Source organism: Malaya genurostris, chromosome 3, assembly GCF_030247185.1.
Source record: "Malaya genurostris strain Urasoe2022 chromosome 3, Malgen_1.1, whole genome shotgun sequence".
Classification (NCBI taxonomy): Eukaryota; Metazoa; Arthropoda; class Insecta; order Diptera; family Culicidae; genus Malaya; species Malaya genurostris.
The window spans coordinates 234,018,645-234,042,684 of record NC_080572.1 but is presented as its reverse complement, the minus strand read 5'-3'; the positions used below and the strand labels follow the sequence as shown (position 1 = coordinate 234,042,684).

Genomic DNA, 24,040 nt, shown 5'->3' with positions numbered 1-24,040 from the left:
GATTTCTATGTTAGGCGATTATTTGTGATAAGAAAACCTCTAGAGAATCTAAAAGCACTGACTTCCGGTTCCGTAATTATAGGGTGATAAGTAAAAAAATTTAAGCTTCACGATTATTTTTGTATACATGGTGATGTAAAAACGAATAATTCTTGCACGTTTTAGTAGAGAATGGTGTAAAATTTTAAGCCGATTTTCACATATTTAGGTGAAGTGTGTTTAAAATTCATCATTTAGAGCGACGATTAAAAATAATGGACAATTTCTTCTGAATTTTAACTCAATACTGTTTCAGATTGGTGTTTATGTTAGTTCCTTGCCAATCGAACCTATTTCTGCTATATCGGATCCGGTTCCGAAAGTATCGGAAATAGTGGTCGAAAACTTTGACAATAAAACTGACTTAGCTGTTGGTAAAAAGTTGGAGAATGTAATTCAATAATTCGGTTTGGAATTCAAAACATTTGAATGATTTTTACTCAACGCGCAAAGCTCATTACTTCTATTCACTCCAACCAACTCGAGTCTGTGAGAGACAGTTCTTTCATTTCGATGATCATGAGTTTGCAGAACGTTAGCGCGACTGTAATCGCATACCGAGCAAATGGAACAATGAGAAGCGGAAAATTCTATTCACGAACTTGAAATCGAAAATTAACGTTTTTCACATCGTAAGCTGCTCGGTTGTTTATAGCAAAATGCTACACAAATGCTAGTAGCTCTGTGAAAAAAAAAGGAAGAAAAAAAACGACTGGCAGTGGGAAGCTCGATTATGACGGGTAGTGATGGCATTAACGGGACGTGGAAGAAATTTCCATTTTCGCTTAAAAGTACCGAAACAGCCGCCGATAACAACGTATGTTCCCACGCCGACCTGGAGCAGGCAGACCGGCAGAGTCGACGGAAGGAAACACCGAGTAAATGAATCGACGACAAAACCGTCGAAGAAGAATTTATCGTGGAAACTAATGTTCTCGGCAAGCACCGACGGTTCCAGGACATTCCCGATCGTCTCGGTACTGACGGTGAGTGTGACATGGACATGGGCGGCATGAGGGGAAACCCGGTTGTCTGTGCAAGAAACCAGTCGGAAGACGAAGCTTTCGAGGACGGATACATTTTTCCTTATTATAATTTTTATTTTTATTTTTATCCACGCTGCTCCGTCCGCCGGTACATCGAATGCATTCTTGGTACAATCATCGGAAGCAACGGAGGTCGACATGAGAAAATTGTTTCTAACTGCAGATGACGGGTTCCGCTTGCCTGATTCATCATACTTTCAAGTTACATTGAACATGAATTGTTCCTGGATAAGGGGTTTTATTCAACATTAAGCAAAGGAATTTCTCTTTTTAAATAGTTCTGTTTGAGTTTTGGGTATGTTTTATCGACGTAATTATTGAGAAACAAACAATTTCTATCTCAACGTTGTTGAAATACTTTTCAGTGGATCAACCCTCTTAAGCACCATTCGCATTCGTTGCCTGGCTTTGCCAGGGCAGTGCATTATTGATTCGAATGTTCTTTGTTCTAGAACAATTTTCCAGATCAGCATTTCATATTGACAGTCCGATGCGAATCACCGCTTTGCACATCCGAACCAAACTTTTTCGGATACACAAAAGAATTGCTTCCGAAATATCTACCTCGATGCCGTTGCTGCCAAGTAAAGCGAATCATGCTTGGTTCTTCTAGTTAATTAGGCCATCGCTACATGCATGGTAGATAAATTGGCAAAACAATAGCCCCGGTTCGGTGCTAGCTACGGATTCGAGTCCCGACTCTGCGGTAACATTTTCGCAGTTTTTAATACATAGTTGAATTCGCTTGTCCTTTTTTCAACTTGTTTTCCTCGTTAGGTACTGATCAAATTTAACTGAATCAAACTAACTCAAAATGGCTCTACGTCTTAACAAGTTACATTCGCTTGTGATTTATTCAATCCTCGTTAGATACTGATCAAATTTGTCAAAATGTGTTTTCGTATTTAAACAAAGCTCTCTCTTACAGCAACAATCAGTATCGAACAGAGTTGAACTCTACACGATTCGTAACCCTCCAAGTACAATACTCCAAAAATTCTCGTGGCGTACCATTGGGGTGAGGTCCCCACACAATTTTGATTGCGGATAATTTTTGTTTTATGGGCTCGATTTTCTAACGTTTTTGTTTTGCACATCCGAACCAAATATTTTCGGATACACTAATCCGGTTTTGTTTTCTAAAAAAACGAACACATCTGCTAATGCACTGGTTCGAGCTGGCGAACATGTCAAAACATTAAAAAGCAGACTCTTCGGATAGAAATTTATAAAAAGTATCAATTTTCACAGTAAGCACTTGGTTTTGTCACTTCATTTTTTGAAACTGTTTTCAGTATTCCATGAGGAGAACTTTTGAAAAATGAACACGGGTTCTTGTCGAAATTTCCCGGTTTGACTGTTAGATGTCGCTAGCAATATCTGTACACTTTGGCTTCCCGAACAGCAAGCAATAACAAGTTTATAACAGAACCCGATTTTGGAAACGAGTTCTGCAGGATTTTTTTTTCCGTTAGTAGTTAAACAAATAAAAAAAACGAGCAAATATCTGGTGCAGTGAAATAGTTTGAAGACGTGGAGTTGCAGGCGTTGTTGGATGAAGACCCAAACCATTCGCAACGAGAATTGGCACAGACACTGATAGTGACCCAAGTTTGAAACATTTAGAAACCACGAGAAAGATCTCGGAAAATTTAAAATTGGTGCGAATTCATTTAACGTTAGACAAATGTAAAATCGTAAAACTGTTTTAAAAATGCTGTTTCAAAGATTGTAACTTTTGGTGAAACGAAATGATTCTGAAATGTATGTATAATGTTTCCTGCGCATTTCACACAACCACAGTAGCTACTGGAAAAAAGTACACCCGTTTCTTACTAAAACCGCTGTCAGTGTCTTCGTACAGTTAGAAATCTAGGTTTACTTAATTTATGACGAAATAGCGTTGGACGTAAGACAATGTTCTTTGTTTGGTAGGACCAGTGTGATATGGTGTACTAATTGTGCAGTTGATTCGAACCTAATACCTTGCCTCCAAGTTTTTAGAAGTTGTTATAACGATTAATAAGGGTCGCAATTGAAAACAAATTGCAATCGACAACAAATGCATTGATCGAAGAACGGCCAGAATGGGCCCGAAGGCATGGCAAAGCTTTATTACAACTAATAAACACATCAGCTTATGCCTAATGAAACACATGTAATAAACTTAATTGGTAATACGATCTCATCCGCGGTAGTGTTCAGGTCTCACCCCGTCCGATTATCACCTTTTTGAGTCGGTGGTATGCAGACCAGCGCTACGCCAATGTAGTAGAAGCCAGAAAATAGCTCTTCGAAGGGTTGGCCTCGATCGGAAATGTGAAAAGTTCTGCGTGAATTACTAACTTTGCTATGCGGCGCTTTTTCTCATTTCACCCTGTACAAGTATGGGTAGAACCTAATCGTTAATATCTTTTGTTGTGTTTAACGCAGCAACATATTTTTTTAACAATGCCATCGGTTATATGTTAAACAATTTATGATTAAATTTTCAGTAGTATGACATATACAAAAATTACTCAAAATTTAAATTTAGTATGACCGAGCACTGAAAGAAAATTCAGGGCCAAAATAAGGCTTGCAGAATTCCAAATACGTGAATTGAACGAATCGTCGCACAAAGCGTATAGTGCAAAACCGACACATAGCAATACGGAATATTTTCAGTAATTGAGTTCACTGGGTTTACAATACGTTTTATTTGCTAGTAAAACATGCGCTAACTATGGTTGGTTATAAATCATGAGTAGTTTTAATTGACTAATAGGAGGAGGATATATTAGTGCATGCTGTTTAAGAAGATAAATTGAGTCATTGAACGTATAATAACGTTACAATTGATCGACTTATCGACTGCTCACCTATATATCTGTGTAATATCTGAAAAACTCTTTAATAGCTCCCATAGACAATACGAGTAGTAAAATTTTGACTATTCATAACAATACACTACAACTTTATGAGTTGACGAATCCAATTATGAATCTCATAAAATGATTCTTTTATTAGTCATATGAATATTCAGTTCCCAAATTCAAACAACCAAAGACGAGCAGATTATGATAAAAAAAAACCGCAATTTTCATTTTAAAATTCCCGCGCTTGTCCAATCGGTAAACTTTTATTCTCTCAACGTTGGCAACACTTTTATACACATTCTGTCAAATTTTGACGCATATCGTACGATTAGTTTTTGTTTGGCGTCTATACAAAGAAGTTGAAAAAATTTCGTGTGGCGATTTTTATAATGGACACTATTATAATAATGGACACTATTATAATTAGATTGGACATAAATGTATTTCTATTATGTTTACCTTTTTATTATAAATAGATATAAAATTCGTTCAAACTAAAGAACAATTTTCCGAAGCATGGAAAAACATGTTAATTATATTTAGAATTTAAAAACATGCATTTCAATACTGTTTATATTCTTGAAATCTTGGAAAACATTTTTTTAGTTTTATATTGCATTCGAAATCATGGATTTTTTGCGCTCTCTTTGGTTGAACAATATTTTTTGCTGCCGATTGATTGCTGCCTATTGATTATTAAAAAACTAGACAGAGTTTCGAAAAACATTTAGGTTTTTGCAATTATATTTATCACAACTAAGTATTTTTTTAGTTTTGAAATTTTGCTTTGCTGAGCCGTGCTTGGATTTGAAATGTATAAACGGCTACGGTTCCGTTTCAAGGGAATCATTTTAGAACTGAAAAATAGTGTTTGAAGCAAAATTTCCCAATAAATCTAAAAAAACAAACAAAAAATAATAAAACTTTAGCCGAAATAACCGAAAACTGGAAAAGTTGCAAGTGAATTTAATAAACTGGTCATCATTTTCTATATTACTTACGTGCTGCTGTTTCGTATTATGGTGGTGGTGTGAGAAATGCGCAGTGGGTTCGGTGGTGTTATATCGTGAGCAAAAAAAAATGACACCAATTTATGCATGGGGTGTTGTGTTGAAATAACAACGAGTTGAAAGCAATATACTGGGTATTGTAAGAAATCGTTCATTTTCTGAGGTAACTGACGTTTATAATGCTAGTAGTGCTCAACTTTATTTAGCTCAAAGCGTTCATGTAACTTTGTTGTGTATTATAGCAGATATTACTTCAGATTGTAGCAAACTACTAAACTCAGGTATATACGTTGTTAGCATGTTAGTCAATACATATACATATAACCACAGAGAACAGACATCCAAGTTAGTACAAACTTTTTTAGAAAAACTGTATAAAGCATACAAGTAAAAATCCGTTAAAAATCACCGTTGCGCACGACTCTGCACGCATGAATTACCATTGTATGAAAGCTCGAACGCAAGAGCCCGTAGGGGATTACTGGGCGGCTCGAAGCGCCTCTACAAGAGAACTGTTACTTGGTGATTGCTTTTCAAAACAACCATCAAAGGCTATAGCAGGATAAGCATGTGAAATCTGCCCCCAAAGGGAATTCATATTGTTATACCACATTCGAAAGGTCATAGACTGGGAACAATTTTCTAAAAGTTTCAACCCTTTAACAGCCATATTGACGGAGCTAGGGTGGTTCTGTTGATTTTTAATTTTTTTTTGATTTTTGAAGAAACTGCTCCTCCGAAAAATTTGAAAAAAATCAGGCATGTTTAAGGTATTATGGGGATGCTTTATAATTTTTTTTCAAAATTTTTGAATGTGTTTTTTTCATTAAAAAATACTAGAAAATTTTGAAACATATTTTTTCCCTCTTCCAATTTTTGCACCACCCTGGATTTTTTAGTGATAAATAAAGAATTTTTGGACATGTTAAAGTGGTATGTTTTCATATTTTTTAAAACGTGGACGACCAAAATATTTGATTTTTTGTACAAAATAATTAAAAGTCGACCATGCGTTCCCATCAAGTTCTCTGAGAAGGAAACGCATGGTGCTTTGTTCTAGTAGTTTATGCAACTCAAGCGTAGGGCTTAGAAATCAAAGTAACGAAAAGGAGGAAATGAGTTTCAACCATGGCATAATACCTACACGATCATACTTCGAGTAGAAACTAGAGAGCTACGAAGCAAAAACTTACTGGTATGTGGTTCATATATGAATGGTAGTAATATATGAACGTCGCGAGTATCACACATATGAAATTCGGTTACGGCAGTCAAGAACTAGAGCGGGTGTCAGTTTTTTACGTGTTGCTGATGGATGTTATGAAAGAATAATGAAAGGAAGAATGAAAATCTCATTACAGTGTCAAAAGTTATCATAAAGATATGTTATCGATGGATGTGTATAGTTTTCTAGAAAAATGTATGATAAAGATAAAGTTGGAGTTTTGTGCTTGAAAACGTCAATCGAATATCTTTATGATGGTTTTCATGGTTTGTAGACTGAGAGCGCTATATATTTTTATATTTATTCTAAAATTTGAAACAACAACAGATATAAAAAAATAACGATGCGTTATTGTTCGTTTTTGAGTTATAACCTTTGCATAATTTCAAGTCAAACATTTATCGACCAAACTTGATTCGCTGAATCGATTTCTTTAATTTTTGGGTATATTGTGTAGAAAGCTCCGTACTTTCCAGAAAATATCTGAGAATACATAATTAACTCAGTAAGTGATTTTCACTCTCAGAGGAACCCTTCCAGGTTTTTACAGGTTTAATATGGCCAAATATCATTGAGCTTCGTGATATGCTGGTGTCAATGAGAAAGATTTGGTCGTATTTTTGTTAAAATTGCGAACGGGAAGTTCTAATAAGGTAATATCATCAATCCTTGGATTGGAACGAGAGTAACAAGTATCGAAATATACAGGGTCCGGCACTCGAAGTGTAACCAACTTCAGACCGCTCGCGCAGCTGACGCACGGGCATCAGCTCTCTAGAAATTTGCTAAATGACAGTTCGGAGTTGTATTGTTTACAAGCGCAAGAAAGTATTTTGCCAAAAGTGAACGCGAAAAAAAAAATCAGTGATGGATTTAAAACGTAATAGTGTGATTGCTTTATATTTAGATGGAAAATTACATCCAGCGATTGTTCGTGAGCTCAAACACCTTAAAGTGAATAAAGTTTTTGTTTGTCGCACCATAACTCGTTACAATAATACTGGTAGCATCGCAAAACGTCATGGAGGTGGTCATCAAAAGACTGCAACGTCACGTGAGATGGTTCAAAAAGTGAAGAAGCGACATGAACGAAATCCTCGACGAAGTGCCAATCAAATGGCAAAAGAACTGAAAATATCCGACCGTAGCATCCGCCGCATACTGAAAAATGATCTGAAGGTCAAGCCATACAAGATCCAAAAGGCGCATGATCTCACACCGAAGCAGCAACAAGTTAGACTTGAGAGAACGAAGGAGTTGCTTCGTTTGGCCGAAAGCGGTCAATTTCCGAACATTGTATTTTCTGACGAGAAAATTTTTCCAATTGAGCAATTTGCAAACTCTCAAAACGATAGGGTTTACTTGACCGGCCACCAGGAGGCAGCACCCGCAACAGATAATGGTTTGGGCCGCTGTAACCGCAGATGGGCGCTCTCCAATCGTTTTCATCGAGCCTGGCGTCAAGGTAAATGCGACATATTATCGGGAAAGTATTCTGGAGGTTGCTTTGAAGCCGTGGGCAGACAAACATTTCGGTGGCAGACCATGGACGTTTCAGCAGGACTCGGCACCGTCTCACAAAACTCGAGTGAACCAAGAATGGCTGAAAAACAACGTTCCGAACTTCATCACGTCCACACAATGGCTCTCGAATTCACCAGATGCGAATCCAATGGATTATTCTCTTTGGGCCATTTTGGAGAGCAGAGTCCGAACTAAAAGATACACCAGTCTCGAGGCGCTGAAAAAAGTTATTGTCCGCGAGTGGGCCAAAATACCTGCAAGTCACATTCGGCCAAACGAAGCAACTCGTTCGCTCTCTCAAGTCATCAAGTCAAGGCAAAAGGTGGCCATATCGAGCAAAAGTGAATTGATTCTGAATTTTGTATTATTTTTACACATTTTGTACTTTGAATTAAGTGAAAGTAATTTTCCAAACTGAATTTATGGCCTTTTTAATTGGTTACACTTCGAGTGCCGGACCCTGTAGTAGCTCTATAATAGAAGCTTTTGAGAAGGATGGTCTTCGATGTAATTTTGGATTTAAAGATTTATCACTCCCAATTAAGACACACAGATCACAGAATAGTTATTCGGGCCCGTAATAAGTCTCATTTTTAAAAACTTACAAGTGGTATATCGAGTACATTCTAAATTCGACTGGATATTTGGGAATCCAGCGCCGTTGCTGTGAATGCACTATTGGCAATAGAACTGTTGGTTGCTGTTCACACGAGGCCGCCATTTTTCACTACCTTTCCTTACAGGCCCGTACCCAGGATTTCATTTCGGAAGGGGCCCAAAGATAAAAAAGTATGTTAATGATGATTGCTAATGTACATAATTTTCGGTGCGCCTTTTACCGGTGTTTTCAACAGACACTGGAACTATCATTATTAGGTATTTAAATTAAATTTGTAGCTGTGACCGAGAGAAGGTTGTTGTGTTACATTCCTTAACTTTTACTATCATGCCATTTCAGTCGCACATGTCTAAGATCTTCTAAATGTCCATTTCTAGAGCACAAAAATCCAAAAGACTTGTTAAAGATTTCGAGAAGTGTTCTGAGATTGCTCTCTTACTCAGATCGTGGAGAACGGAAAACATCTTCTAAATTTGAAGGTCATATTAGTTGATGACCACACAAACTTACTCTGGTTATACAGCTTAATACACCCTAATACTTGTATTGAGATAATCCTCCAAAAGTATACTATGGTAATCCCAGAAACCCAATATCATAATCTTTCCGACCCATTGGACCTCCCTTCCATGCACTCGTGCAGCTTCGAAGCACGGCTTCAGTCTATTGTCGAGTGATCATTTTGTTCTCTAGCGTATAATAATGAATCCATCCAAACATGTACAAGAAGTGCACTTGCGTTCGTCTTTTTAGTCCTAAATAAGCATATGCGGCATCCAGCGGCAGGATAACTTCCTCATCTGTAGAATCTTGCAAAACTATGGTAAGTTCGCGAACTTTCTCTTTCCGGTCATCCAGTACAATTTAGTGTCTTTTTATAATTGTCGTTTATTGTACCCAGGATTTAACCTCCAGTTCATTTAGTTTTGACACTGTTCTCTTCGTGTCATTCATTATTATTCTGATTTCGGGAGGGGCCAGGGCCCTTAGGCACAAATCTCCAAATATCAAGGGGAACGTGCCATTTGAGCCAATTTGTTCTGATTCCTGATTGGTTCAAATAATATGATATTTAAAAGAAGAAAGAGGAATATGCTATATTAAACTCAAATTGTTGTGACTATATTAGTATTATATTAGGATAAGAATTCTATGTAAAAGTGATGCTACGGCGAAGAACAACTTATGTAAATTGCCTTAAGAAATAAACGTATTTATGGGAAAACAATTCTAAGAAATCGATTCCAACATTCATCAATGGCCACTTCTGTTTGACACCAATATAAAAAAACAAAAATTCAATTAACTGCTGTATCAACTCACTTTGTATTTAGTGAAATGTACAGAGCCTGCAAAAAGGAAAACGCGTTGTACGAGACCCCACAGTGCAAAACGATTTGACCATTTCATGAAACACTATCGAATCATCGAATTATATACAGTCACCCGCTCTAGTTCTTGTCTGCCGTAACCGAATTTCATATCTGGGATACTCGCGACGTTCATATATTATTGCTTTGTAACTTTCTCGGTTGTACCCAATTCGTTGTTGTTTTTGATCGATTGTGAGCTCACGCGGCACCCATTTTGCACAAAGCTTTCTCATATCCAAATATTCGTGAATAATATGTCCAACACGTTCCTTTGATATCTTTAGGGTGTCAGCTATCTCGATCAACTTCACTTTACGGTCATTGAAAATCATTTTGTGGATTTTTTCACGTTTTCATCGGTAACAGCCTCTTTTGGACGTCCACTGCGTTCATCGTCTTCGGTGCTCATATGACCAGTACGAAATTTTGCAAACCACTTACGAATTGTTGCTTCGCCCGGTGCAGAGTCTGGATAACACTCATCAAGCCATTTTTTGGTATCGGCGGCACTTTTTTTCATCAAAAAGTAGTGTTTCATCAACACACGAAATTCCTTTTTTTCACAATAACAAAAGTAGCTTCATTCAAAATGCAATATCTCACAAACTAATAATCAGACAGCTGTCAAATTTATACACGTATCTTTTGAAGATTGGTACTAACTGAAAATGGTATGAATTTAATTCTAGTGGCGCCCTCTCATAGAAAAGATACGAACTTTTCAGCCGATCTGTTATTTGAACTGCTATTAATTCATCAATCAATAGAGTATCGAATTGACATTAGTCAAAAACTTTACCATTATACAGATAGAACCATCCTATGGTCCCTGAAAATCTAAAAAATGAGCAATTAGTAATTGTTATTAATTCACTATTAAATGAAACATTTTATCAGCAAAAGTAAAAATACGTTTTCATAAGTTTCAGCAAAAGTTTTCATATTGCGCCATCCTACACTCACCGAAAATGCCCAAAATTAATCAATTCGAACTGCTATTGATCCAACAATCAACAAACCATCGAATTGGTATTAGTCAAAAATTTTACAATTTTTCGAATAGAAAAACCCTACGGTGGCAGATAATTTCCAAAGTTTTTGTACTATTTAATAAATCATCGAATTAGTAAAAAAAATCCAAATTTTCAAACTTCGCCACTCTACGCTCTCTGAAAATGTCTAAAATTATCCAAGTTGAACTGCTATTAATTCAACAATCAATAGAACATCAAAATTAAATACGCTCGTTGAAAATACCAGAAATTACTTAATTTTCTTTGCTATTTACTCACCAGTTTATTAAACATCGAATTTGCAAGAGTAAAAAAAATCCCTTTTCATATTGAGCCACTCTACGATTGCTGAAATGTTCCAAAATATTCAATTCTTATTGTTATAGATTCTATAACCAAAACCATAAAATTTGCAAAAGATCCAAAACTTACTATTTTCCATATCGAGCCACCCTACGCACACTGATAATGTTCAAAATAATACCATTTGAATTGCTATTGATCGATTTATCAATCGAACAAAACAATTTTTTTTGTGCTACTCACGTGTGCATTGATAATTTCAAAACCAGGATGCGAGAATTGAAATCAACAAACCATCGTATCGAACGCAGTTTACTCGGCCCTCGCCGATGGTCCGCCAACCGAACGGTTCGAATCAGATTGCTTCGCCAAACACCGAGCACAGAACACCTTCGCATTAACCGAGGGAATAGTTTTCGAACCTATCGCATGCTTACGTTCGGTGAACATTTTTGAGTAAATTTGCAGAAGCATCGGCGTTCGGTTCGCAATTTACCACCACTGGGTTTAACACTTTTGAAAAATCATTTATTTTTTTCTTTATATTTTCTTATAGTAAAACATTTCAAGAATATTATGTGAAATTTTCAAGAATATCTGAACAAAACTCTGCAAGTTATGGGCTTTTATCTTTGCTCATCTCATACTGCGAAGAAGTAAGAGCTCGGTACATAGGCCCAAGACTTCTGCTTCGATTGACTTAAAAACTTGACGAAACATTCTTGAAATGTTTCATTACAACAAATTATAAAAGAAAAAACCTGTTTTAATCCACCTAGTGGTGTAATGATGCCTTTCTCATGTACATATAATATTGTGGTATTCTATTCAAACATTTTCTCTTCGATTTTTGAAAGAAACCAAGTGATTGTTTATGCATAACATACAGAATAAAACAGTGCTTTGATTACGTAAGCCATCCTTAAAAGAACGAAATGGGTTCACTATTATATGCACTTCCGGCACCGGAACCCGAGAACCGGTATAATCGAAGTCGGTTCGTACGGCCACCAACTAACATGACACACAAACTCTTCTAGTACGCACCCTATAACTCCGGATTCGGAAGTCGGATCCGGACGAAATTCAGGAATTTCGTATAGGATCGGAAGACCTTTCATTTGAATCTAAGTTTGTGGAAATCGGTCAAACCATCGCTGAGAAAAGTGAGTGAGATCCACTATTTCCGGTACTTCCGGAACCGGATACCGGGAACCAGGATAGCCGGAATCGGTTTGATTAGTTGCCTACTGATAATGACTATCGATGTGTGTTGTTTTAAGAGCAGTTTAGAAAATTTTTCACGTTTTTTGCTTCGCCGGTTTAAGTGACGGTGTACAATATTGAACACACTTTACCCTATAAATCCGGAACCGGAAGTCGGATCCAGATGAATTTCAGGAATTCCGTATGGGACCACGAGACCTTTCATTTGAATCCTAGTTTGTCAAAATCGGTTCAGCCATCTCCGAGAAAACCTAGTGAGAATATTTGACACATACACACACACACACACACACACACACACACACACACACACAAACACACACACAGACATTGCTCAGCTCGATGAACTGAGTCGAATGGTATATGACACTTGGCCCTCCGGGCCAATTTTCACTAGTCGGTTTTTCAAGTGATTGCATAACCTTTCTATATGAGAAAGGCAAAACATGATTTTTTGAAAATATTGGACCCTACGGGCTCCCTTGAGTAATAAATTGTTTCCATTGATTTTATAAACAAAACACTTTAAACGCTTTTTGCTCGAAAGCAGGTTTTGAAAGCCCGTGTCCATCGTCATTCAAAAACTACTGCACCAATTTTGTTCAAATTTTACACACACTATCTACATATAAAAAACCAGACCCCAACGTTTTCCTTTTTGTTGTTTGTTACTTTGGGGTGGTTTTACAACTTCAAAATGGCGGATTTTTTCGTGAAAAATCGCAGTTTTCACTTTGAACAATTACCAAAAATAAAAAAAAAATTAAAAAAAAAACAAACAAAAACGTTGGGGTCTAGAAAAACTTCTACTCCAACTATACTTTTTTGATTTGTCCACTTCTGATTAGCCTGCGCTGAGATACAGTGTACACCGCAAATCATGATTTTTTAGAAGCGTCTTCAAAAATACCTCTTCACCGACTTATTTCTCAATATTTTTCTACGAAAAAATTACAAAATGTTGTTCGAAGGATGCTTTTTGTTATGCAAAACATTTGAATTTATTCTGTTAAACGATAATTCTTGATATTGATGTAATTTCGTCGGCTATAAACCAAATACAAATCAAGACAAACAATGTTCGATGTTGGTTACTAATCAAGATCAATCTACGCAGACTCTCGTGCAATTGCGGATTCAAAAGTGTGAGGATGGCCCGAACAACCCCATGGGGCAGTTCCTTGTAGTTTTTTCTATTCGTATGATTACGTTAAAATGTATTATTGCTGATACGCTTGGAGTGAGAAATGTTGTCGAATATGTGACATAAGCGCTGAAGCATGTTTTTGAGTCTAAATTAGTGTCAGAAATTATCTCAATAGAAAGGTAGATTAAGAATATTTTTTTTATTTCTGTACCGCGTCTTGTTTCCTGGTTCAGGCGTAGAGCAGTACTGGAAATAAATTGCGTTACTTTGTACTCATTTTTTTACATAACCGTTATAAGAAAAGCTAAATAAATTATTACCCCACTATTAATGGGAAAGGAGTGGTTAAGTTTCCATAATTGTAGCTGTTTTAAATTTCCAGAATGGCGACAATGATCTAGAGTACGCTCAACAAACAAAATAATTTCCTTAAATTAGTTTTCATCACCGGTTTCATTATCGCGAGAAAACAAATTTTTAGCTAATGTTTTGCTTCAATGGCCATTTAGTTTTTATTTTTTTTCTCTCTCTCTCTCTGCCTAGAACTATACTTTTGATTGGATTGTACCACCGACCAACGGACGCTTTCCATCGCTTCAAAAGAAAAGCTTTCGTTTCGTTTCGCAATAGTTGTTAAGCAAGTTCTCAGCCTGGCACTCAATCTCCCGGTCGGTCACACTCTTCTACTCTCGTCGTTCTCTCCGGAAGCCTGACCAGGATCCGAGTCTGATGGTCTGGTTCTCATTTTCACGGAACCGATTTCCAGGCTGGTCGTCGCGGTCGACAGCTTTGGCGCTACCACGCGAAGGAAATTGATTTTAGTCCTAACAGCGAGATCGAACCGATTCGAACCCCGGGAGTCCGAAACTCTTCCGATGACGAATTCGATCCACCTACCTGTAGCTGAAGCTTTCTGTGTTTCCTCAATTGCATAAAGCTGCATTTGAAGTGGTGGTGCGTTTGGTAACAGGAGCTGTTGATTGTTTGTGTCGGATCGGAGGTGTTACTGGGAATCGTGGTTGTGATATGCGTGACACGAAACTGTTATCGGCTACCATAAAATAAAAAAAAAAAACGATTAGACTCCTTGAATTACCACGCAGTCAGCGAAATTCCAAAGCCATCGAGTAATAAAATGCTACGGTTATTACTGTCACTGACTGTCTGTCGCTAAAAGTCAACTCACAAATTAATAAAGTTTAATAATTATGCTGATTGTTGTGTCCCTGTTTTTCCCTGATCCTTAGTCATGTGTGAGCTTGGGGAGGTTGGTGTTATCGCAATTATTACTGACAGCGCGGTGCAATAAATTTGTTGAGTTGATATAAATGATTTATGAGGCTCACTCTTTCCTTCTCTTTCCGTTACAGGCAAAACTCAACTGCTGTAAATTAGTGTTGAACTCAAGTTGAATAACGTTTGTTTTCAAATAGGATTACTGATCGGTCATCCGATTTGGACTGTGGCAGCTCGAATAGTGAATTTGTGAATCGATGAACAAAAGTTTACCACTCGAAACGGAAGTGTGTTAGAAGCGTGACAACGATGATTAATTATGCAACAGTGCCCGACGCTAGAAACGGTGTAACTCGTCAATCTTCGAATCATTCGTCGACATCGGACATGACCTAGATCCCAGGGAGCCCAGTAAAAACACGCGTACTTCCTGTTGGATGTTTCCATTTTGCTGCGGTTCTGTAAAAGTGTTACAATGTTGTAAATATACCAAAATAAACTTTCGAAAATCAGTGATTTATGAGCCCGCGAAGGCTGCCAGTGTAATTATTCTAGTAATAAATGCAAACATGTTCTTAGCTAGTCCTACTCCGCGTGCGTGCATGTTCTCCCCAGTAGTGTAAATAGAACTTTGTGCACCCTGTTCTTTCGTCCGTTCAAAAGTGGTTCACTTTTGCCGAAAGTGTTTAATAGTAACTCGGTTAGTACAACACTTGTTAGTTAGTAGATGTTCCTGGGAAAAAAGCCAGATTCGCAACAACAAAAAAAATTGTAATAGCAAAGTTTATCATAAATCGTTAAATAACAGCCCAAATAAATTGTTGCGGTTACCACACAAGCCAAATTAGCCGAGTGAAAACGAATAGTGATGATTAGCATAAATAACCGAAAAATCGTTCGTTCAAAACCAAGTTAAAAGTTACTTCAGCGTTCCCAACTAGTGCAGAAAGAAAGAGAAACAAATAGAGGAAATACCTAGATTAGCTATAGTCAGCAAATATTCATCGTTGTGGAGCCCAAGAAAAAGGCTTCAAACCAAACAACCAAGTTAATCCGTAGCCCTTCGTGTCAGTACAAGTGTGTGCAAGTGTATGTATGTGTGTGTGTGTGTGTGGTTTCCTGTGTAATATTCCGAGTGTGCTTCTCATGCAAAGGCCACATTTCGAGGCAATTCCAAACTACCGCATAATGGCAGCAGCACTTGTGGGGTGGAAGAAAAAAGAAACGGACGATACGAAAAGGCGAAAAATTTATACTACTGAGACCCGTTGTAATTGTAGCAATTGGGCGAAATAATATGAAAATATAAGCACCGTAACAATTTGCACCACAGGCCCATCGGTCGGTGTCTGTGGAAGTGAAAATTTTGAAAGAAACGGAAATAAAGCGACTATTCGTGATTACCATCCGTCAGAGGCTAACTTCGAGATGTGTGTGACTTCAATCTATTCACTGGATGTATCATCGTACTTTGACATTCACCAACGAAAATACAATTATTCTGTGAAACTGAATTTGATTACTTCGAATTGTCATTAGTGCGCCTAGTGCGGTTACTGATATTAGTCCTTACAGTTAATACGATACCACTACGATTATTACTACTATTACTAGGACATCTAATAATACCCTCTGCTTGTGCTATACTCTGTGTAACAAAACAAAACATCAACAACAACAACAAAAAATTACAACAACGTTGGCTTCCGCATTGTGGTTAGTAGTGAGAGCATTTTTTCCGATAATTCGAACGAATTCCGAGTGAGCTGTAGAATTTAAGTGTATGCATATGTGTTTCGTGCAGGACCGAAAGAAGTAATAACAACTGTAGCAATGGCGGACCCCATGACGCCAAGTGACGGTCAAGGTAAGTGACGTTTCTCTCCGAATATGGCGATTACTGGTTTGAATGGAACCTAGTGCAAAGGATTTCGGATGATGGTTCCAATCAATAAAAGAAAAAATGACATATGATGGAACCCGTACCGAAAAGGTGACAATAGCTTACGTACTTTAAACATTCCACGTATTGTTCATTGCGAGGACGTGAAACTTGAACACACCAAATCATATTTACGGATTTCGGTAAAATTTCACTGTCTTTCAAACAGCTGACTATTCAGTAATCAGTTCAGTAAAAGTTTCATTTGCTGAACTATCGGTAACGTTTCTCTGAGCATCCTCCTGACGTCATTCATTACCGACGTTCGATGAAATTTACAAATGAACGGCTGAAAGCAAAAATCGGATAAGTACCCAAGTAGCATGTTAAGTTGCTGTCCTGTATTTTTCTACTGATTGTGCAATTTATCAAGTTAGTTTATATCACTATTCTAGTAACTGTTGTGTTATGGAAAAAGCGCAATTTTCCTGTGTTATGCAACATATCTTCAAGTTCATCCGTTATTACGAACATTTATTCACAACGATTGTGCAACTGATACAAAAACTCATGCCTCGATCCCATTACAAAGGCAGTAATAAAATTAGTGAAAAAACAAAAAAAAAAAACTCGTGAGAACTACTACGTAACTGAAACTCGTGAGAACTACTACGTAATGTAAACAAGAAATGGAATGACGTTTACAAAAACATGCAAACTTAATTTCTAATGAATAAGTTTCACATTTAATTTTCAATACAACTGCTCTTAACACAAACTTTCATCTCGTAAAATAATCTGCACATGAAAAATGATAATCCTACATATTGTAGAATTGATCTTTTGTGATTTTGTAATTGAAAAATCGACAACGAACTAGCGTTTTTAATTATTGTGCATCAATTACTGTGAGAATAACAGTCTATTATTTTTAATGACAATCATCGGAGTGTTATTTAAAATACGTGTATTCAAACATTCTTAAAATACTCAGACGATTTTGAATCTTAAATTACTCAGGCGAATTTTGATCTTGAAATGAATTTTGCTTGCATATTTTCCAATATGGCATCGATGGTAACAGTGAGTTGAATAGAAAATGGTGCACCCAACGTAATGACATATATTATCTAAATAACAGAAAACATTAACATGTTAATATGTCGAAAAGAAATGCTCAACGTTTTGTTTTTTCATCAGTTCCAATCTTCTAGTTGGATGAAACAACAATACAGTATAGTCATTCATCTTAGCGGACCCGACTTTTGTGATACGCACTGTAGGTATTATTTTGGTAAGGCCGTGTGCTGGAGTTGCAAAAACAAGTTGCACAAGCGGTAATATATAACTATGGGAGTAACTATGATGACATTAACTTTTCGTTCAATATCTTTGAAAAATGATGTCAAGTTTGCTTATTTTTTTCGCGAGAAGAAAACCGAATACAATTTATCTCATTGATTTTTGTTTTCATTGCGTATGTAATGCTGTATTTCTGCAACTTTTATGATAATAATGTCATGTCTGCAAGTTTTGCGTTCAATTCAAACAGATAAATCTTGCACAACTTTTTTGTAAGTTTTGAATTTTATATCATTGTTTTTTTCTAAAGCTAAAGAAAACTGCACACACTGAGCTAAAAATTCATGAGGCAGCCAAAACTATGCGGACTCAGCAGAAACATATTTTTTACAGCAAGGTTATCAATTCGGCTAATCATTTTTGCCTTGCGAAGAGCATCAATCATTTCACTAATTTTTCTTCCACAAGAGATTTAAAGTAATTTCGACGTATATTGTGTCCGCTACAATTATGACAGCCGTTTGGAAAGTTTTTGATAATTTGCACAATTGTTATAGTTACTCCCGTTTCACATGACGATGTGAATTTTTTTGCAGAGCTTTAGTGAAACATAGTTGGTGATTTACTGCACAATTGTTTTAGATGTACTTAAAGTTGTTCTACAGTGATTTTTTCGGTAATATTGTGAAATTTAACAGTGATAAGTTGCACAACCAATTTTAAAATATTTAAAAACCTTTCTGAACATATCTAACATAAATAACATTTCTAAATCAATTGTAAAACATCTTGAAAGTTCAATAAGTAACATTTGCTACCTGGGGTGCAACTTAGTTTGGAAAACCCGTTTAAGTATTGTTGAATGCAAAAATCGGATAAAAACATTGAGAGCAAAAACCGGACATGGATTTTGCAATGCAAGAATCGTTTAAAAACATCTTTTCTGCACGAACTGGACAAAATAACTTTGAATACAAAAACCGGACAAAAACTATTAGATATGTTAGATATGTTCAGAAAGGTTTTTAAAGGTTCATCCAAAACAAATGTATCTATCCGGTTTATGCATTCAAAGTTTTTACCGACTTGTCAACTTGAACTAAACTGCGTTCCCACAGCGGCTGTTTGTGAAAAATTCATTTTCTTCGATTCTCAAAAGAATAACCGAAATCGGCTTGTTTGACCGTCTACTGATAAAAACTATCAATTGGAAAAGATTTGAGGTCGATTTAGAAATTTTTTAAGGTTTTTCCCCATTTTCAGTGATGGTATACAATTTTTAACCCACTTTACCTTATATTTCCGGATCCGGAAGTTGGATCCGAAGCAATAATGTTGTATTTTAGAATTGGTAATACCAACCCAATTTGTTTGCGGCAGTGTGCCCAAAGATGTTTTGAAAAATAATTAACCATGAACTATCATTACAATGTATTTTTGATTTAAAACACTAAGATATTACCAAAACTAAATAATGCAAATACCATTTCTTCTTCGCAATTGCTAAATTTATTTAATTGAAAGAATTTATTTAATATGAACTTTTCATAATTTTCATATCAAACAAAGTTTTTTTTAAAAAATAGTATGATCCATCAGTTGAAGAGTTATCGGATGTGCCTATTCGATAAGATTTTCCACTAAAATTCAGTAACCCTGCCGATGGTCCTTCTTCAGATATATCAATAGGTAAAATTATTCATATTTACATGGATTTAGAATGGATCGATAATGGCGCATTATTCGATTGACTGGAACTGACTATTTTGCATAATTTGTTCTAGTATGTTTTTCTAAATATAATTTCCTGGAACGTAGTTGACGGCTAGGTATGAAAAAATTGAATTGCAATAATAATGGAGCTGATTGAATGTGTTGAGAAATAATGTCGCTGATAAAATAAAGCATTGCAAAGTCGCGGCGTTCTTTAAGTGTTTCTATATTGATGAGCATGCAGCGTGCTTCATATGATGGTAGAGGAAATGCTGTCCAGTTTAATTTACGAAGTGCATATAAAAGAAATTGTTTTTGTATCGATTTAATGCGTTCTTCGTGAATAATGTTATATGGATTCCATACTAAGCTGCAATATAGAAAAATAGGTCTGACATATGTACTATATAGCAATTTTATTGTATATGGGTCTTGAAAATTATGACTGAATCGTTTGATAAAGCCTAGCATATTATTTGCTTAATTGATTATTGTGTTGTAATGTTCCACAAATGTGAGTTATGAGTAAAAGATTACACCTAAATTTCGTACAATTTTACTTTTTCTACTGATTTCCTTAAAATATGTCTTCTTTTTTACTATTTATTGGAATATGAGTTAAAATTAAATTACTAAAATTTAAATTGGGTGTTCAGCCACAAGTGGTGACTTTTCAGCTTTATTATATATATATATATATATATATATATATATATATATATATATATATATATATATATATATATATATATATATATATATATATATATATGATTTGGTTGTTACCATGAGGACATCATTTGCTTCCGCAATTTCTGTGTAGGGAAAATTCTAAGCCTACTTGTATTGTGTAATGGGGAAAAGGAACTTATATACTAACTTACTAACTAATACAGAGAGCGAATCGATTCAATTGAAGATTGCATCGATTTTTGTCGAAATTTGCTTATAATATTATGTGACATTATATCTAATGGTTCTATATTTATGAGTCTGTGTAAGTCATTTGTACTAAACTAGGGAGGACGCTTCAAAATCATTTTCAGAATTTTATTCTGAATCCTTTGAAGCGTTTTTTTGGCATTAAAAGTGCCTTACTCTTCACTATATGGGGCCGGGTGTCAATTATAAGTTTCAAAAATAGTCGCGTAACCTTTTTGTGTCAAAATTTTGAACGTTAATAACTCGGTCATTTGTTGATGGATTGTTATAATTTAACAACCAATCGATTCGGAAACTTTTAGCTTTAACATGTATGACGACGTCGTTTCAGTATTTCAATAGTATACTATTGAAAAAATGGTTGGAATCGACCTATGTTTTCATCCACCAATCCCTGTTGTACAAAATGACGTCAACTTCTTGTTCGGCATAGGAGGCTTTGCGTCATGCATAAAAAACACCGTATCGTTATGCGTAGTATGAAGAGAAATCTATAAATATAGGCTGCACAATATTTCTTTGCCTAGTTGATGTTTGACTGTGAATGAAACAAGTAGCTTGTCCAGTGAGCTGATGACTGGATTGTATATGCGTTCACTTGCTGGATTGTCGCTTTTGCATTATGTGTTGGTGAAATTTCCTGTTGTCTGTGCACGGAACGACCGAAATTAGCTCTGCGCCTAATTCGTATTACTGTTTTTGAATTAGTTGATTTTAACAACAAAATTTCCAAAATAACTATGAAATTAGTTAAAATTGAGAATTTACTTTGCTGAAAAAAACTTTTAGTTTTAGAGGATGTGTTTAGTTGGCGAATATCCTGGACACAAACCAGCAATATTTCAATCCAACTCGAAATTCTCATTGACAACTAATTTTGTTATTAAAATCAGAAAATTTGTTTCTATTTATCTATTACCATCATTACTGAAGGTCAGTACAAAGAAAACAAAAATAAAATTGATTTTGCGAATTCGAATGAGAGAACAGTGTTTTAGAAGAGAATTTTTTAAAAAGAAGTTTATGTTTCGTTTATGTCTTTTTCTCCAATACAAAATCGTATTTATACCTGCCAAAACAACCGCGACTGAAAAAATTATTTTGGTAGTAGTGTGCGATCTAGTGGCTAGTAGTCATTACGGTGTTAACGTTTTTTCAATGACAGTGCGCCATATAGCTGCAAATTGCAGAAGCAAATTCAACCATTTATGTTGGTTGAAAATAACGTTTTATTTCTCTAATTCAACTAAAAAATTAGTTGAATGGAAATGAAGTGTGCCTTAGCTAAGAAATGACAGCACGTTGAATTGGAGGCCATTTCAACAAATATTTTATTATTAGTAAGGGAATGAGAATTAAAAAATCTAAATTAGCAAAAGTAAGATTTTTTTAGTTGTCTCAAAATATAACTAACTAAAATCAGAAAATCAACTAATTTTATCGACAAAAAGCTGATTTCGGTCTTTCCGTGAACAAACAAGTATTTTCCTACTGTTCATTCAATATACCGATCGATGTTATCTCTGTTATTTACATTGTAATTTTAACGGATCTTCGCGATAGTAGATTTTCATCATTAAATTAATAATATTCAAATAAAAAAAAAATAACATCGAAGAAAGAAGAAATGCCGAACAAATCGTTTCACTGAAACTAGTTGAAATAGATAAGAAATCATTTTGTCGTAAGATGATAAGAAAATATTTTTGAAAAATACTATTTGTTGAATGAACAGATAACTAAGCAAAATAGAGCTGTATTTTAATTTGCACTGTACTGTACTGTATTTTTCACACTAAAAATATATACAGAATTTTAAATTTAAGCATCGGATTTTGATTTGTGGCAGTACAAAACGTCAGAAAGAACAGTGACAACACGTAGCGAATGTGAATGTAAGTACATGAAAACAACCATTTTTTCATTAATAATTCTTGTTGATTAAAAGAAAAGAAACTACAGAAAAATATACAGAAAATCAAATCATCAGCGAAAACATTCGCTTCTCAAGACATGTTTGATGACTAATTCGTTTTTATCAAACTTAAAAAATCCGTAAAAACAGTAATAAAAACCTGTCTTTATCCACCTAGTGGTGTAATGATGTCTTTCTCATATTACTTATATTTCCAAAAAAATCACTAGAATATTCTGTTAAGAAATTTTGTTTTCTATCTTGAATAAAATAAGAAACTTTCTTTGGGTTTAAACTAACATAACCTTTTCAATTTGTAAACAGTTATGTCAAGTTAATAAGAATTTTACTTTATAAATGATTGAACACACTTCGCCCTATAGATCTAGAACCGGAAGTCGGACCCGGATAAAATTAAACAGCAATCTATGGCACTACAGGAACTTTTACTTGAGCCTAAGTTTGTGGAAATCGATTAAATCTTCTCTGAGAAAATTGCGTGAATCTCGTCCTAGAGTTTCTGACCGCTATTTCCACTACGTGGAACTAGTATAGCCGAAGTCGGTTCGTTTAGTAAGTAACTAATATAGCCTACAAATTGAATCAGTTTTGAGCCAAATCTTGAAGAATTTTACCCTTTTTTGTATCATCGCTCTAAATGACGGTGTGCAATTTTAAACACGCTTTACCATATGAAAGCATGATGAAATTCAGTAGCACCCTTGGCACTATGAGATTTTTTATTCTATGAGTGATATTATTTGACACTCACACACATACACGCACAGACACATACATTGCTCGGCTTGATGAGCTGTGTCGAATGATATAGAACACTTAGCCCTCTTGGCCTATTTTCACTAGTCAATTTTTCAAGAGATTGCATAAACTTTCTATATGAGAAAGGTAATAAATCTGTGTAAAATGTTCAAAACGACGAATGTAACAATGAGAGATTCTCTTTGTTTACTTTCTCTTGAGAAAGGCAAAAAAATAATCCATTTGATAATTATTTGTTTTTTTTTTGTTCAATCTTGTTAAGACGTAAAGCCGCGAGCTAGTTTTACATTTGATCTGTATCTCACGATAAAAACAGTTTCGAATAATGACACGCTAATACAACTTTCTAATGTGGAGACGGTACGATCACTTTGTTGTAATTTATTGAATGATGGCTTTTTGGTTAAGTGTTACTTTACAAAATATTTATTATGCGTTAAAAGCCGACGTTTCGAAGGATATCCTTTCATCTTCAGGGCAAAAACGACAACAAATATTTTTCGTCAAGTGGATTGAAACATTGAAAATGATCGAAAACGAGAACGGCTACTCTACAACAGTCATTTTCCCCGCGTATCAAACCAGATTCAATAACTTTGTAATGAAAACCGCGAAAAAGCAACCACAGAGACGGGACTCAAACCAATAGCTAGCTCCTATCCGGGTAAATCGTTTTGCCAGTTAAGCTATCCTGCATGTGAAACACACCGAGAAACAGATTGAATGAGGGCTGAAACATGAGTTGATATAGAGAAATGACTACAAAAGAACGGTGGGGCGCTCGAGCATAGTAGCTTTTTCGCGGTTTTCATTACATAGCTGTAATTGTCATTTTTACAATTCGCTTGTCATTTTGCCAATCTGTTTTCCTCGTGAGATACTGATC

General features: G+C 35.6%; 1 protein-coding gene across 6 annotated transcripts in view; it reads left to right on the top strand.

Annotated features, from left to right (window-relative positions):
- LOC131439274 (sodium channel protein 60E) overlaps positions 1-24,040 on the top strand; it is a 615,309-nt gene that overhangs the window by 76,541 nt on the left and 514,728 nt on the right. For 3 of the 6 annotated variants that reach the window (XM_058610093.1, XM_058610088.1, XM_058610092.1), the window contains exon 2: positions 14,755-16,487. In XM_058610093.1, coding sequence (XP_058466076.1) covers positions 16,454-16,487 — 34 coding nt within the window. In that variant the 5' untranslated portion in view covers positions 14,755-16,453. The other 3 variants (XM_058610091.1, XM_058610089.1, XM_058610090.1) reach the window with 3 other exon arrangements.